This window comes from Octopus sinensis, linkage group LG23 (genome assembly GCF_006345805.1).
Source record: "Octopus sinensis linkage group LG23, ASM634580v1, whole genome shotgun sequence".
Lineage (NCBI taxonomy): Eukaryota > Metazoa > Mollusca > Cephalopoda > Octopoda > Octopodidae > Octopus > Octopus sinensis.
The window spans coordinates 15,791,204-15,809,821 of NC_043019.1; the positions used below are offsets into that span (position 1 = coordinate 15,791,204).

The following is an 18,618-nucleotide window of genomic DNA, read 5'->3' on the forward strand; positions in this document are numbered from 1 at the left end:
GTAGAGTTAATGGAACCAAAGAAGGAAAGAGATAGAACTAATTACTGCAAGGAAGCATTTGTCTGAGGCCCTACCAATTTTACTATAATAATAATCCTTTCTACAATAGGCAAAAGGTCTGAAATTTGGGGAGAGGAGTTAAGTCGATTACATCGACCCCAGTACTCCACTAGTATTTAATTTATCAATTCTGAAAGGATGAAAGGCTAAGTCGACCTCGGCAGAATTTGAACTCAGAATGTAAAGACAGACGAAATACTGTTAGGCATTTTGCCTGGTGTGCTACTGATTCTGCCAGCTCACCACCTTAAAAATAATAGGTGCAGAGAAAAGCTAGTTTGTGGTTGGTTCAATGAATACACCACTACCTTGATGATTGAACCCACACTGCTTCCATCCTATTGTGATTTGAACTCAGAATGAAATATAAAAAAAAGACCTTAGTAAATACTGATGGGTATCATCTAGTCCAATGTCCTACCAATTCTGTTCCTCAGATATTTATAACAATAATAATTTCAAATTTTGGTACAAGACCAGCAATTTTAGAAGAAGAGAGGTTAGTTGATTACATTGACCTCTGTACTTGAGTTGTACTCTTTCTTATTGACTCTGAAGAGATGAAAAGCAAGGTTGACCTGAATGAAATTTAATAATAATGAAAACGTTCAGCAGAGGCTGTTATGGTCTCAAAATATAACTGGATATAACTATATATACAGCATATTTACATATATTTATATATTACACACACACATGTATAAATTACTATAAATTACCCTACATTTTAATGTACTGAGTCTATCTAGTGTGCTTGGCCTTCTCCATCTTCAGATTATGATGCACTTGCATGCAAAACTGGGCAGTACCAACTTAGTAAATCTAAGATGTTAAATATGAGAATGCACAATGACTCACAATGGGTAATCAGTGCTATGTTATGTGCATGAAAGAGGAAGGTCTCAAATATATATGGATATATACATATCTATTGTATGCACAGTGTCAAACTAGGGATGGTTGGGAAGAGGGGAACAATATAGTCAATGAAAAAGCAAAGTCAACCTCGGCAGGATTTGAACTCAGAACATAAAAGGTATGCAGCTGAATACCACAAGGAATTTGGTACAGTGCACTACCGATTCTGCCAACATAATGATGATGCTAAGAATGTTAATGTTGATAATGGCAATAATGATGATGGTAACGATATTAATAATGATGAACTGTAATAATGATAATAATAATAAAATAAATAAATAATTAATAAAAGAATGTGTAGAAACTAGGAATGTTCTGACCAAGTTTTCAAAATTCGAGGTAGTTAAGGAACGATGCCGTGTCCGTAGTAAAGGGTATGTATGTGTGTGTGTGTGTGTGTGTGCATGTTTCTGTGTATACAGATACACAGAGGTGTTTGTTTCATATAATCTCTTGAAAAATGGCATGAGGAAAATGGTAAATGAGGAATTTGGAAAGTGTGAAGAAATCCCCCTTCATAAAATGGGACAAATGGCTTGATATAAATAATATACATTTAAACATGCACACACACACACGCATATATACATATGCACTTGTATGCATACACATATATATATATGCACACACACACACCCATATAAATTTAATCACTTGCCTAATTCATCATCACCATCATACCCTGGGTACCTTTAGGAGTCAACTCTGTTGTAAGCTTTTAAGCCATGTCTCTGGGGCCAAAGTATAACTTCCTGCCACCCTTGCACCAGTCGTGAAGGCCTGGAAAAGGATCATTGGTAATCCTTACATTGGCTAACTCACTCTCTCTCTTGTGCACACACACTTTCACCCGCACATCCGCCACTAGACAACTGGTGTTGGTTTGTTTACATCCTCTTAGTGGTTCGGCAAAAGAGACCGATAGAATAAGTATCAGATTTAAAAATGAACAAAAAAAAAAAAAAAAGTTACAGGGGTTGATTTGTTCGACTAAAACCCCCATCAAGATGGTGCCCCAGCTTGGCCACAGTCTAACGACTGAAACGAGTCAACTATATAAGAGGGGGAAGAAAAACCAAAAAAAAACAAACAACATTGAGACACCATTTTACCACATTACCATTTTTTTTGTTTTTGTTTTCCTGCCAATGTGTAGAATTATTTTCGTTATCTTTTTTTTTAAAAAAAGCAAATATGGATACTGACTGAGTGTTGTGCTTGTTAGTAGCTGTGGCGATGGTGGTAGTGTTGATGGCTGTAGTGGTTCGAGTTATTGGCCGGGAGAGGAGGAGGGAGGGTCATGGCCAGGAGAGGGCTTCGTTAGGGGGAGATAACTAACTGTGGCTCTAAAATGTTGGATGGCTTAGTACACACACACACGTGTGTGTGTGTGCATGTGTGTGCGTATGGTGGACTCTGCTGTCGTAGATGACAAATGAAGTTCAGACATTTCTTGCTGAACAATCTGCACATGTATGAGTGTGTATACATACATACATATATATATATATATATATATATATATATAAGGTGTGTGTAAGCATACACCTACATATACACACCCATACAAAACCAACATATAGAAATGAAGCAAAATGGGAGGTGGTTTGTGACAGATGTGAATGTTGATGGTTCCGATTAGGGATGGGTAGGGTGGGAAAGGGGACAGAGAGACAAAAACACACACACAAAAAGGTGTGGGGAGAGAGAGAGAGAGAGAGAGAATGCACAATGACTCAGAAAGTATAACAAAGAAACAAATTGTGAAGAAAGGCCTTTCCATTGGAAACCACGAATAAACAGAAAAAAAAAAATAAAAGATGAGCAGGAAAAGTACCCCCCTCCCCCAAAAAACCTAAAACCAAAACGAAAAAAAAATTCGGAAGAATGTAAAATAATAATAATAATAATAATCATGAACAAAAAATAAACACAAAAAACAATGTCGCAGATAAACAAACAAACAGAAAATACCCAATTAACAAAGAAATCTGAATAATGATTGATGAGTGATACGATGTTTTAAACATTAGATGTGAATGAAGCTGGCTAGCTTGGCTGCAGTGGCTTTTTTTTTTTAAACTGATTTTTTTTGGTTGTGTTTTTAAATTATTTTCTTTCTCATTATTTTTTAGCGCTGTGGTCTACGTTCCCCACCCCCCCTTTTTTCTGAGACACCCACCCCTCCCCCATTCTCTGACTGGACAAGTTTTTTTTTTTCGTTTCTTATGTCTTCTTTCCTTCTATCTGATTTCGAGGTAAAATTTGTCTCTTTTTGTTTAAATTTTTTTTTAAATGAACTCGTTTTTTTTTTTCATTAAAAACAATGATTTGTTTAGGAGTTTCGTTTGTTTTTTCTCTTTTTTTCTTTCTATCCTTCTATTTTTCTTTTTACTTTTTCTTTGATAAATTCAAAACAAAAAAAATTTTTTTCCTTTGTCTGTGTCTGTCCGTCTGTCCAGCTGTCATTTTTTTTTTTCCTTTTTCTTTTAAATCTTTTTATTCTTTTCAGCATTCCTTTTAAAAAGGAGGAGTGATTTTATGGTTTGAATAATATACACATATACAAGAGAGAGAGAGGGAGAGAAAGTAAGAGAGAGAGAGAGGGAGAGAAAAAATTTCTGAAAAAATACCCGCATCTGTTGGAGAGGGTTGGTTTGTTTACCCTTGAAGAAAAGGCATTAAGGGACCAACTTCCACGTGAAAGAGGGACCCAAGAGTTGATGGGACAAACAAGCTAACTGTTCTAAAGTTTTACACTATGTCTAACTCTAAATTGCCTGCCAAGATTGTTGGTCTAGCACACACACTGCTGGAGTCAAGCAGTAGAGGGCGCTGTTGGTCTGTCGGTAATGGTCTCTGTGGTTGATAATGGTGGTGGTTCTCGTCGGAACTTTGAACTGTTGCTTTGTATCCAAGAACACTGCTGTTGGGAGGAAGATTGCTGTGGCTGGCTAACAATGGATTGTTAGAAATTTTACTGTAAACTTCCTGAGGACTCTGTTGTGGATGTGATGACTTTAGTGAGGTATGGCTGCAGTTTGGTGCAGAATCGACACACGGGGTGTCAGAGGTTGTTGGGGTGTAGGAGCTTGTCGAATTATTATTAACAATGCCTGTTGAGCTAGTAGTTGTATTATTAGTGTTGGTGGTCGGTATCGTCGACGACGGAGGAGGAGGAGGTACATTAATGTTTGTGGATGAGACCCCGAGGTCAGTGTGTGGTAGGAGAGAATTTGAGGTAGAAGTAAGATATTGGTTTCTGTTAGATTTCCCCGGTTGGTCGTGCTCAACATGAGTTCCAGCACGAGGAGTGATTGGTGTGCTGTCTGTAGGAGATTCCACCGATGCATCGAGGCCGTTCTCGTTACTGGGACAGCCTGCATCAGTTACCCTGCCAGTGTTACATCCTCCATCTTCAGTCACATGTTTCGAGGGGACATTTGATTGAGTGTGTGGGTGCACGTTGCCCGTGCTCGGTGCACCATCCTGCGTTACATTTGCAGTTTGTTCACAAGGAGGTGATATCGTTGTGCCAGGATCTGTGGCTGATAACGAGGGCCCGTTGGTGGTCCCTGTATCAGCAGCATCAGAGCTGGACTTCACATCTCCCGTGTCATCTTGGTTTGGAGCTTGCGAGGTAGACTGTTCCGATTGACTTTCAGGTTTCCCTCTTTTCGACAAAAGGGGCTCCGTTTGTTCCATACCCTGTTGAAAAAAAAACAAGAAAAAGAAAATGAGTTAGAGAGCAACATTGTTAAGATGCTAATGTGTTTTAAGGACCATAACAATACTCAATTTCATCTCACAGACTCATCATTTAACAGACCAATATTTTTTTAAAACAAATAACCACAGGTATGGTGTAGTAAGATGTTTGCTTCCCAACCACATGGTTCCAGGTCCAGTCCCATTGCATGGTTCCAGGTCCAGTCCCATTGCATGGTACTTTGGGCAAGTGTCTTCCATTATAGCCTCAGGCCAACCAAGGCCTTGTAAGTGGACCTGGTAGACAGAAACTGAAAGAAGCTCATCATATATATATATATATATTATAAAGATATATACATGTATGCTGAGACCTCCTTCGGTCATAATTGACCATGGGATTGCATCTAAAAAGTTACCCTCCCGGACACAAGTCTGGGCAAGATTGTTTTATGGATGACCAGCAGTCGTCCATGCATACCGGCCTTCCCTCTCCATGCCACCAGTGTTATTCAAGGGAAAGGTAAAGGTTGATACAGCTTGGCACCTGTAATGTCGCAACTCATTTCTACAGATGAGTGAACTGGAGCAACGTGAAATAAAGAGTCTTGCTCAAGAACACAACACGCAGCCCAGTCCAGGATTTGAACTCACAGCCTCACGATCGTAAACTCGAGGCTCTAACCACTGAGCCATGCGCCTTCACATACATATATACAACAGGCTTCTTTTAGTTTCCGTCTGCCAAATCCACTCACAAGGCTTTGGTTGGGCCAAGGTGCCACGCAGTGGGACTGAACCCGGAACCATGTGGTTGGTAAAGAAGCTACTTACCACACAGCCACTTCTATATATTATAAAGATATATATATATATATTATAATGATACATGCATATATATATACTAGCAGCTAAGTCCAGTTTCACCCAGTCTGTTTGGATGATGTGGCTGTGATCATTTTCAGTTAGACAATGTATAACAGCATTACTCAACCTTATCAGTTTAGGTCCCCGGTTTTGATTGGAGCCTCTAGCTGTATGAAAATTCCCTGATCCCCCCACCCCACCCCATCAGAAAACTGCTTCAGGAGTTGTGAAGAACAAATCTGTACGTAGTCTGTTTCTGAGAGTTATTTCTATCGGGCCTCTGTCTAATCATTAAAACATTGATTTAATTATGAAAATAGAAAGAAATTATTTTTGTAAGCAGTTGTATCTGTAAAAATTTTATTTGCAGAGAACAGAAATTGAAAGAAGATATATGAAATGGACGTGTGTGTGCGCTTGCCCGTGTGTATGTGAGAGAGAAAGAGGGTGAGAAAGAGAGAGTGTGAGTGAGTGAAGGTTTGTGTCGTGATGATTGACGTCTTTTAAGGTACACACACATACATAGAAAATTTGAGGTCATTGTATAAAATTTTTATAGTTGATTTATGGAAAACACTATGTTAAATTTTTGAAATGCAAATATATGAATGAAAATTAAGTTCAGACCCCTACATGGTAGCTAGACCTGGTAGAAATTGCAGCAAATCTCCCTCAAAATACCCTACTATCTTAATCCGACAATTCTGTCTATTATGTAGTTTGAATGAGAAACTGTAACTAAAGATTACAATTATTAACCCCACAAAGAGGTGAAAGAAGAGAGACAGCTTAGCGAAAGTTTTGGCTCACTGTCATCCTGTACCCCCCTTGTTGCTAGCGAAATGGTATATGCTGGCTGTGTGAGCAACTAGTTCTTTTAATGGTGGAACAAACAAGAGAATTCCATTAGAAAAGTTTTAATTGATTTTCTCGGTAACTATGGGGGCTAGGAAAAAAATACAAAGTGCATTCCAATCTATGCACCCGTCACCACATATGTGCCATTTTTCATGTGAATCCACTCTGCCGTTTGGCTGTGAACCTCAAGACAAGAAAGAATACAACGATCGCCCATGTCCAATTTATCTTATAGATTATTAGTATAAAGATATACATATATAGAGACACACACACACGTGTGTGAGTGTGTGTGTGTTTCCCTTTGTGATTGAAAACGAGTGTTGCTGTGTTTACATCCCCTTAACCTAACAGTTTAAACCAATAGAATAAATACCAGGCTTAAAAAAATAAAAGTAAGGAATCAGTTTCATTTGACTAAAACGTCTTCAAGGCAGTGCCCCAACATGGCCACACAGTAATGACTGAAAGAAGTAAAAGATAAAAAATTGCAAATGACTATCCACTGCACTAACAATTCTGTTAACTGACCACTGTTGTCACAGATTATAAACTCATACACGTGGGATGGTCACTGCTGGAATGCCTATAATCTTTTTTCTCAAACATATGGTTCTGGGTTCAGTCCCACTGTGTGGCACCTTGGGCAAAAGAGACCGATAGAATAAGTACTAGGCTTAAAAAATAAGTCCTGGGGTTGATTTGTTCAACTAAAACCCTTCAAGGCATTGCTCCAGCATGGCTGCATTCAAATGACTGAAACAAGTAAAAGAATGGGGAAAAAAATTAATGAATAAGACTACAGTAAATTGCCTTTCCTTTTTTGAAAGGGGAGATTTATCCACTATTTTTAGCATATCAAGTAACCATGTAGAAGCTTTTGTGGTAGATGTGGAAGAAATCTGTGAGTGAATATTGAGGGGTATGAGGATGCTCTGGAGGGGGGAGGAGGCAGATAACAATGACAACAACCATGACAACAGCAACAACAATGACATAAACAACAACGAAAACAAAACAATGACAACAACACGAACAACAATGACCACAATTACAACCAGACATTATACAGACCACCCTCTTCCCCCGGACAATGGTCACAACTGATAGAAAACATGGCATACACAAAGTTTAAATATAAAATTTACACAGAAACTGAATTGAACAGTAAATGTTAATTTTGTGACAAAGTTGTTAATAATGTTAATAGTGTAGCAATAGTATATCGTTAATAGAGTAGTAATATAGTGTTGTTAGCAATCAAAGCATAAAAGCTCACACTGTTTAACTACTAATTACTAGGATATAAATGGTTGTATGCATGTATGCATTTGTGTGGGTGGTCTTTAGTGGATTGCATAATTATCAACTTTTACAAGACAGTAATGATGACAGCTGGTAAATGGAAACTTCAAAGACCCTTTCAACTTTTCCCTTGTGAAAATTAATATATAATACTCTACTAAAAAGTACTGAATAATCCAGTTTTGATTTATATTAATTTGTTTTGACATATAATTCCACATAAAAATAACAGATACGATATATATATATATATATATAATTATTGTTATTGTTAATTTAGATGGCAGAATAAACAAACACAAAGTAGATAAATTAGATGGACAGAGAGAAAAAAAAAAAGAATAAGAAAAACAGAGCATAGAGAGAGAAAAAAAACAAGCAAATATTGGAAGAGATTATTGAAAGCAAGTTAGGTTATGGATTAAGCAGGGACTGAAACTTTATCAATCCTTTCAATATCAAACAGCCTGAGATCAATTCTGATTCTCTGATAGAACACTTTTTGCTTATGTCTAAAATATTAATTATTTTACGGGCTTCTCTTAAATTCCCGATTATTTTCAAAATAATTTAAGCAGTAATAGGCAGCGTATTTTATTAGAAATATGGTTGTGAAAGGGTTAGGCCCTACAAATCGCTAGATTAAATAAATTCTATTAATCTACTCGTCACTCAATGATCAACAAACCTAACAAAACAACAGAGCTCTCTTCTCACTGGCTATCCTTAATTAGGAGACGCTAAACCTGGTTCTATGACACTGGAAAAGAATGACACCGCTTGTATGACGGTGACTTTTGGGTGTGACTATCATGGACTTCCTTCAATTTCATCATCATCGTTTAACGTCCGTTTTCCATGCTAGCATGGATTGGATGGTTCAACCGGGGTCTGGGAAGCCAGGAGGCTGCACCAGGCTCCAGTCTGGTTTGGCAGTGTTTCTACTCTCCCAAATCCACTCACAAGTCTTTGGTCAGCTGAGGTCAAAGTAGAGACTAACCCAAGGTGCCACCCAGCTCCTTGTCCCCTCGCATAGACAACAGTTTATCACAGAGGATTTTAGTACTAGATGAATCACATGGTAAAAACCAGCTGTGACAAGTCAATGAACAAGCCATGATGTAGTCCTTCAACTTAAATAGCAAAATAAATTCTCCATCAAATTATATGCTACAATCTTAGTAAAAGAGTGACACACTTGATAATACACATATTTGTGTGTGTAATACTGGAGAGAGTGATTAGGTGATCATGGCTGATCTATGTACTAAACAACAACAAAACAGAAAGTGGTTCGAGGTAACAGGCACGAGAGTTGCTCTGTGGTTAAGTTTGCTTCCCAGCTATGTTTTCAGGTTCAGTTCCATGAGGCATCTTCTACAGTAGCTCTGGGATGCCCAAAATATTGTGAGTAGATTTGGTTTACAGAAGCACACAGAAGGAAAAAAAATAATATGGATTATCTTGAATTCATCATTTATATTTTGCTTGTTTCAGTCATTGGACTGCAGCCAAGCTGGGGCACTGCCTTGAAGAATTTTAGTTGAACGAATCAAACATTGTACATTTTTTTTTGTAAAGCCTGGTACTTAGTCGCTATTGTTTTAAAAAAAGAAACATGGAAAAAAAACCCATGAAAATAAAGATAGAAAAGAACAAAAAAGAGAAACATGAGAGAGAGAGAGAGAGGGATGAAGAAGAGAAAGAGATAGAATCAGCATTGCGATACAGTGTTACCATCGGTGGTAATGAACGAAGTGAGGGAAGGGAGACAAGCTAGGTTAACTAAAATGTTTGAGTTCATTTTTATATTATTATTATTATTTTTTTTAGTTTTATAATGTAACGGTTTGGGTGCGATTTACCTGCGATTCTTCACCACGTTCTTTGGTGTCGTCAGCATCGTTAGGGCTGTGGTGGGTGTCGTTATCCCCTGCTACTCCACCACCAACTCCACTGTCAACACTGACACACCCACTGTCGCCAGTCAGGCCCTTGTCCAGACACGTAGCTATAAAACTGGTCGTGTGGCCGTTAGGAATGTGACCGTTTAAACCACTGGAGACTCGGTAACCATTAATTGGTGTTCCGCTAGAAGTAAACATCAAGTGCCCTCCACCCTACAAAATACAAACAGTAAACGTTGACGAGAGAAATGACGGAAGCCAGTGTAACAGTCGAGAGGGAGGAAGAGAGAGAGAGAAAGAGAGGCAGATAGAGAGAGAGAGAGAGCAGGGTGGAAACATTATTTAGATTATAAGTTTTCATTTGTGCTCGTCACAGTGAAAGACAGAAGGATACTAGGGCAACGTGATGGTGCTAGTGATGAAGGTTTAAACATCTATTGTGTGTATGTGTGTGTACATATATAAATTTGTGCAGCCTTGTGTCTCCAAATGCCTTCCCATTGAAATTTGAGAGAGAGCGGGGTGTGCATAATGGTGCAAAATAGTACTTTGAATTAGACCCTGTTATTTCAACAGGTTAAGTCTGCTATTCAATAACCAGATCAATAAAATAAGTACCAGCCATATTGGGGCAAATATGATCAATGAAAGCACAATATATATAATGGTATGCTGCTGGCACACACCACTTCTAGGGTTGCACTCAATTCATGAGGTCTCAGATTGAATGGCAATAAGGAAGGGTATCCATCCAAGAAAAACAGTGAGGTCTGGTGGTTTCCTTTTGCTGTATGTCAGATAGGATGAAGGATCACAATATCAGGGTGAGACACTGTACTGGAATGTGAACTGGCAATGAAGAAGCTGATGAAGAAGATAATGATATACATAATCACACACCATACACATTAAAAGAGGATTTAGAAATTCGAGTGAATTATCTAACGAGATGAACATGGATTGCAAAGCATGTGTTGCAATACTACATAATCATCGATATTCATGATGTGTCTAAGCCATGTATTGTTGGAACAATCATAATGAAGGATTAAATGTAATACTATCAGCTCCATTCTTGCTCTCACAATAATTTAACATAAATTTTCAATGCTGGCAAAGATTGAACAGTTTGACAAGGCCAGAGGTTGCACCATTTTCCACCATCTGTCTTGGCATGGTTTCTACAGCTGGATGCCCTTCACAATGCCTATCACTTTACAGAATGTACCAGGTGTTTTTTATGTGGCATCATCTGTAGTGTTGGGGGAGGGGCACCAGCACCAGTACTAGAGTGCTATTGCAAATAGGCTAGGCATAAAATATATAAAGATATATATCATATAGTGTTTCAAAAATTATAAAATTTCCATCAATTTCTTTTATTTATGGTTCAGTCAAAGGAGAAAGGGTAGCACCTATGCCCTTTTCAAGACCCTGTAAAGACTATTGAAGGTAGGAGGAAACAAGTAAAAAAAAAGGTGAAAAGTTAATCTGTCTTAATTTAATTAATGGAAGAAGATGAGATGATTCTACTATCCCACCCCCACTAACATTGCAGTGAATGGTGTGAGAGAGAGAGAGAGTATAGAAACTACCACCCACCACTACATGTTTATTCAAAGTGAGAGGAGCAATTTGAAGACAAAGGAAAACTCACAAAAACTAAATAGTTATTCATCATTGTTTAACACTGATTTCTCTGAGCTAGAATGGTTTGGATGGTTCAACTGGAACCAAGAAACCAAAGGACGACTGCACTGAGCTCTAATGTTTGGTCTGGGCATGATCTTTACACCTGGGTGCCCTTCCTAATGCCATATATCCACCATAAAAAGTTAAGAGGTAAGTTCAGTGAATATATTTATTTAACCACTGGATATCCGTAGGATTACAGCTGTTTCACAACCTTTTTCATGTACCAGTTATTTCAGTGTATAATCAATTATTTTACATGTCTACACCAGTATGCACGCTACATATTGCACAGTACAATTGTGCATTGACAAATCAATGCAGATGCAGAAGGCTTGCTCTTCAGATTACCAGATCACCAAATCATCAACTCTGCATATACATACAAAATTATTCTTTATGTAATATAAATAAATACTCCTCTTGAAATAATTTCATAGACTGGATCTCCTAGATTTCAGCTGTATGGAACTCTACATTATACTCCTCTGTATTGGATTACTATGTGGTCTGCTAGCCAGGTCCAGTAGAGAAGCTTTCTGTGATATCCACAAGATTCTATGAATTCATATATTGCACTACAAATTTATATATCCACACAACCTATCAGAAGTGTGTGAGGGAGCTGTTCTGTCTAACTTGTACATGGAATAAAAGTGAGCAGGAAAATGGCATGACAAGCAACAAGGGTGGGGGGGATGCTGACACCTCAAACTCTGGCTTAGTGGACAAAGATGGATGGATGGTCATGCATGGAGGGACTGGTGAACAACAACAAAAACAACAACTGCAACTACAAAAAGCAATATTTCCACTAAAGCAAAAGATGAAAAAACATTTACAGGCAATACGAATTGATGAAATAACTGTCCAGTTTGTTAATATTTAAAACACAATGGCAGAAGTGTTTTCTAAACTTGTCAAAGCTTGCTTACCTTTGCATCAGAATTCTCATTTTCTGAGAGTCGGATAAGCATAGGAGTTCGAGATTCCAGTTCATGCATTCCAGTCAAATTGGTGTGATTTGGTCCGTGGCCGTTGCTTCTGATATGACTATCAAGGGCCAGATTCTGTCTTTTGCACCATCTATGAGAGAGGGGTGGGGTGGAAGAGAAAGTAAAGTTTAATCAACAACTAAATAATTAAGACATTGTCAAACTACATAATTAAACTAGTGGTTCTCAAACAGATTCCACATAAGATTTTGTTATCAAAATTTTGGTGCAATAAATTGGTTTATACTTTAACACAAAATATTTCAAGAATTTAATACAATCCCTAATAATATTTCATTGTAAAAATATAAGATTTTTTAAACATGGAATGGTTACGAGAGTCCACTAAAGTAAAATAAAAAAACAAGGAAGTCCAAAGGCAAAAAATGATTGAGAACCAATGTATTAAACAAACCAAAACTATGGGAGGTACCTGTTTGTCAGCAAGACATCCAGTAGTTAACCAAGGTTGAGAGATGAAGACAACCTCAGACACTCAAAACATCCACTCAAGACTAAACATTTTTTTTGTAACAAGACATAAAACTAATATGTGCATTTACTTCTTACCTGTGTTGGAAACATCCAATGAAGATGGTGATGAGGATGCAGATTACGAGAACGGCACCAATGATGATCCCAGCATGGGATGTTGTGAAACCATGACTGGAGGCTACACAAACGAGCAAAAGAAAGAATGTTGAAACCCCAACCTGCTAGGAACAGATGCCAAATAGTCATAGAATCACATCTTATTGTCTTAGAAAATGGAAAGGAAGAGTCTAGGATAATGTTATGTTTGGTTTAATATGTCAAGAAAACATTGACAGGATTATCACAGATGGGGAAAGCTAATCAGCAGAAGTCTGCGCCTTCACTGTTGACCTCAGGCAAAACGTCAAGGATATAGGTGTATAGTTAATTAGTTCATAAGTGGAGTTCAACAGCTGTATCTTTAAGATGAACATGATCAAATGCATAATTAAATAATTATGACACAGATTTAATTAATTTAAATTAGATTAAAAGCTGTGGTTACCCAAGGTATCGGGAATATTGTGTTATGTTCATCATCAAAAAACAATTTATTTGCATTGGGCTCTTAATTACTGAGGAATTTTTGTTTTCATGTTTATACAATATAAGCTATACATATATATACATATATTCTTGTTTATCACTAAATTCATTCATAACTGATTTAAGATATCATGGTATGCTAATTGTGAACTCTGTCAACTGGTTATGCTTAATCACAAACTGAGCAGTGATAAACACTAGTTGGCAACCAGTTGAAGGTTCTGGCTAGACTGCAAAAGTTTGTCTCAGCAACTATTTACAATGCTAAAGACAACTTGGGGTCTTGGAATGAAATCCACTTCCCCCTAATTTTCTCTTGTTCATTTAGCTATGATTCAGTCCACATGTTTTTCTAGAACCAAACACCCATGACAGACAAGGATAAATTTATATATATACTAGCAGCATAGCCCGGCGTTTCCCAGGTATGTAAGAGCCCCTAGTAGGCAACGACTAATCCCAATCTAGTCCTTTCCCTCTAGGGAACGAAGGCGCATGTGTAGGTTGCAATGTCTTCTCTTCACTCGAATACTTCTGTGTATACGATGTTCCTAGCTGTCCCTAGCTGTTGAGTTGTGTCCCCTAGACAGAAAATGTGTTGCATATAAAAAGCTTAGATTCTTGACCCCATGTTGAATTTATCGATTTTTTTCAGAACTGGGAGAACTTTTCAAAATTTTCGCTGCGTTAGTTTTGAATTATGACATTGGGCTATGTGTGTGTCAAGTTTCATCAGAATCGGCTGAAAGCCGTGGTCAGAGTGAGGGTACAACCTGACAGACACACAGACAGACAAACTGCCGTTTATATAGAGAGAGATATAACTATCATTTACCATATTTTACAGGGTATAATTTTGGTATAAAAAAAGCTTTTCCTTCCAAATCTCTTACCTAACAAGACAAGCAGAAATAAAACTAGCAGCAGCAACAAAGACAGTAATGGAATACTTACCAGTGGTGTTAGGTGGTACTGCCACAGATGCTGTTGGGTCAGGACTGGATGTTATATCGATTATAATGACTTTAGTGCTTGAGCCTTTCCCTGCAGTAGTGTTGGCCCACATCTTCATGTAATAAATTTTGCTCAGTAGTTTTTCTAAAGTCAATGATGTCATCGAACCTAATTAACAAAAAAAAGCAGGCACAGATATAATAAACCACAGTCAACTTGGCATTATTACTATCCCACCCCATCGCTCAAATTTCAGGCCTCATTCTCATATTGGAAAGAATCATTATAATTATATAACTATTATTACAAATTCAGTGGGCAGGTAGAATTAGAACATTGAAAGATTTAATAAAAAAAATTTAAAAAAACTATTACCACCGCCACCACAACCATCAAGGTGAAGGCAGCAAGCTGTTAGAATTGTTGGCATGCTGGGTAAAATGCCAAACAGCATTTCATGCACCTCTATATTCAGAGTTCAAATTCTGCTGAGGTTGATTTTGCCTTTTATTCTTTCAAGATAGATAAAATAAGCACCAACTGAGCACTGGAGTGGATGTCATGGACTTACCCACTTCCCCAAAATTGCTGGCCTTGTGTCAAAATTTGAAACCATCATTATTATTATTATTATCATGACTACTACCACCAAGGTGAAAGCAGTAAGCTATCAGAATTGTTAGTGTGTTGGATAAAATGCTCAGCAGCTTTTCTCTGACTCTTTACACTCTTGAGTTCAAATCCTGCTGAGGTCAACATTGCCCCTCGTCCTTCTGAATTTGATAAAATAAAGTATAAGTACTGGGGCTTAGTAAGTGACTTGCCCTTAATCACTAAAACTGCTGGCCTTGTGCCAAAATCTGAAATAATTATTAAGGTAGATAGCTGGAAAAATTGCTAGAATGTCAGAAAAAAAATGCTCGGCAGTATTTGTTGTGGCTCTTTACATTCAGAGTTCAAATCCTGCAAAGATCAACTTAGCCTTTCATCCCTTCAGGGCTTATAAGATAAAGTACTAAACCCTCCCCTCAAAATTACTAGCCTTGTGTCCAAATCATTAATTGTAGAGCTGTGATGGCAGAACTGTTAGATAAAAATATTTTGTAATATTTCTTCCAGTTAAAGCAGCAAGTTGGCAGAATTGTTAGAATGTAAAGATGGATGAAATGCTGCTAAGCATTTTGCGTGGCTTGCCGAGTTCAACTTTGCTTTTCATCCTTTTGAGGTTGAGAACTGGGGTCAATGTACTGAATAACCCCCAACTTTTGAAATACACAAAAATAATATTATACTCACTCCCCTCTCATGAGTCAAAACACACTGAATAAATAAGCATTACATTAATATTATGAAGGGAGCGTATCTGAAATGAGTTAATTTGAGAAGGGAGTAGAGTGGACAATGTGATCACAGAGTACCCAAAATATAAGTTCTCCAGGACTGGACCTGCTGCAAGGTTCTCAGACATCAGATGGACCTGTGCAGTTGGCAAGCAGTATCCAAGAAATCAGAAAAGGCCACTTGGAAGGTCTCCTTGATGATGGAAAGATGATTTAGTCAAGCAATTTGGGCCAAGATTGAAAAGGATAGCACAATCAAGACAGAATAGGAAGTGTATTGTGACCAGCATCTGACTGTCTGGTCAACAGCATAATACATTCGACAGAGTAATCATCATCACTTAACATCCTTGTTCCATGTTGGCATGAGTTGGCCAGTTTAACATGATCTGATGGGTCCAAAGACAGCAAAGTGCCCAAGTATATACTTTGATACTTTGGTATGGTTTCTCTACAGCTAGATGCCCTTCTAACACCAACCATTTTACTGTGTCTGCTGGGTGCTTTTTTGTGAGCACACAGCACTAGAGAGGTTGCCATACAGTTTACATGAGGAGGGGGGCATCTCTTTTGCTACATGGGGGACAAGGTATGATAGGAGGGGGTTGGGATAACACAGGTTCTTAGGAACCACATGGCTACTTGCATTTAGGAGAGGGAATGTGAATGCTAAGGGGTTAATGTAAGAATTATCAATGAAGTGGAGGCAGGGGAGGAGAAGAAGGAGAAAGGGTGCAATCACAATGTACTCTAAAGAATACTCACCATTCTGAACAACTTGAACCCATGATGAGATCGGAGATTGTTTATCGATGCTGTACAAAATTGTGTACGTCAGTACAACACCGTTGGACTTGATGGGCGGTGCCCACTCCACCTTCACTTTACCTGCCCCCACCGGCAGCCAGTTGACTTTGGTTGGCATTGAAGGAACTGAAATGGTAAGATTTTGAGATTCCAGAATAAATAGGTGAAAATCAAATAAATACAAACACATTTGTAGATGAAATGGTAAGAACAAAACAATTTAAAGAAACTCAAGTGTATTTTGGGATTGGTTAGTGGAGAAGCAGGTGAAAAACTTAGAAAAAAAATTTGAGCTAAATGAGAAAAAATATATAAATGTATAACAGTGGAATATGGAGGTGCGGTGATAAGAGGATCAAATCTTTTAGAGGCATTTGCTGAAAGTTAAGAAAAATGATTTGTTAGTAGTAATAAATAACAGAGATAATCCAGCTGGAATACAAATCTGAAAGTCTGTTATTGAGGATGACAAAGATGATTGTGGCAGAAGAGGTGGTGGTGGTAGAGAGAGAGAGAGAGAGAGAGAGAGAGAGAGAGAGAGAGGAAGAAAGAGAGATATGGTTGAGTTAATGATTCAAAGTAGAACATGCAACATAGAAAGGAATGAAATTCAAAAAATGAAAGTGAAAAAAAAGCAACCCTGTGTAAATAAATTTGTGGTAGAAACTTTATTCACACTAAAAAAATATTACAAAAACGTCAACTGAAATTATCATACCGATGAGGTTTCCACATTTTTTAAAGTCACTTTAGTTGTTGTTTAACCCCAGGTCAATCCTGGTCTTGTAGATCTATGATTCAAAAGATACTCTATATGTGACCATATTTTTTTTTAATGGGACACAAGATTGCATCATCCACTGTCTTGTTTCCTTCTTTTTGGAGACAAATAGTACAGTGTGATAATTAAGGAGATTTAGCTGTTATTTCTAACATGTAATGTTCTAACCCCTATAGAGACTTCCTTGTAATTTAGGAAATAAAACTATTTTCTGGTGATTAACCTAGGAATAATTTCACTCTTCAAAAAATACAATAAATAAACTGATGGCAGCGGGAAGGGGGGGGGGAGCAAAATTCCAAAAGCTTTTAGGGTTTAGGATGGGAAGGAGGGAGGGAATTAAGGATTTTTTTTGTTTTGCTTTAGTTTAAGCAATTGGTTAACAACTAACAGATATTGCCAAAGTAACAATCCACTCATTAACCCAATGTTAGTTCCAAATATCAAATGAACATATTAATTAATCAAAATCTGTGAAAATCTCAATTCAAAATAAAAAAGCCAATTTTTTAAATTTAATTTTATCATCTCAAATATTCCATAATTTTTTCTTTGTGTATATACATACACATACATATAGTGTCATGGTATTCATATGTTGTGCATATAATTGTTATTTATTTGTGTGTGTGTGTGTGTGTGTGTGTGTGTGTGTATGCACATGGAACATTCCAAACCATTCCTGCCCACTTCCCCACCATCAACCCTCCCTCCCACTCCTGCACACGTTAGAGTGTGGCATGCTTAGTGTACAAGAGTGCTGTAAATATCAACACGTAATAACCCGAGTTAAGAAATTTATAAAGAATTTGGTGAGAGGTGGGGTGGGTGAGAACAGGGAGCTATAAATATAAATAAAAACCCAGAAAAACAAAAACACACAAAATAAAACTTTCCAGAAACCAAAATAAAAATAAAAGTTTTAAGAATGAATAATTTGGTTCAAAAATTGAGGAAGAGAACGTGTGTGTGTATGTGCATAGATATACCCCTGCATATATATATATATATATATATATATATGCACAGTGAAGATGCATGGTTAGGGTGTTGCATTGTGTTCTAGAGCAAAGCAATTCCTTTCACGTTCCTCTGCGATCATTTCATCATCTGACATGTGGCCCATGGTGCACCTGTACAGGTAATGACAATTTGATGGCAAGAGTGAGCTTATGTGAACACAAACATTTCATCACTACAAACAAATCACGTGAGGTTGTTTGGCAAGAAATAACCAAACCTTCATATGTCATCTAACAATGGAAGAGTCCATGATATGCAAGGGTATAGCTATATAGAAGCATGTATGTATGTAATAATTAGCTTGAACTGGTCTGTAGTTG

General features: G+C 37.5%; 1 protein-coding gene across 3 annotated transcripts in view; it reads right to left on the reverse strand.

Moving 5' to 3' along the window:
• Nucleotides 1–3,461: 3,461 nt before the first annotated feature.
• The window catches only part of LOC115223482 (protogenin-like), a 160,036-nt gene continuing 144,879 nt past the window's right edge, over nt 3,462–18,618 (reverse strand). For 2 of the 3 annotated variants that reach the window (XM_029794084.2, XM_029794083.2), the window contains 6 exons: nt 16,453–16,620; nt 14,348–14,515; nt 12,884–12,986; nt 12,254–12,404; nt 9,585–9,839; nt 3,462–4,689 (listed from right to left, as the gene is read on the reverse strand). In XM_029794084.2, the coding sequence (XP_029649944.1) occupies nt 3,736–4,689; nt 9,585–9,839; nt 12,254–12,404; nt 12,884–12,986; nt 14,348–14,515; nt 16,453–16,620 (1,799 nt within the window). In that variant the 3' untranslated portion in view covers nt 3,462–3,735. The remainder of the gene's footprint in view (nt 4,690–9,584; nt 9,840–12,253; nt 12,405–12,883; nt 12,987–14,347; nt 14,516–16,452; nt 16,621–18,618) is intronic. The other variant, XM_029794085.2, reaches the window with a different exon arrangement.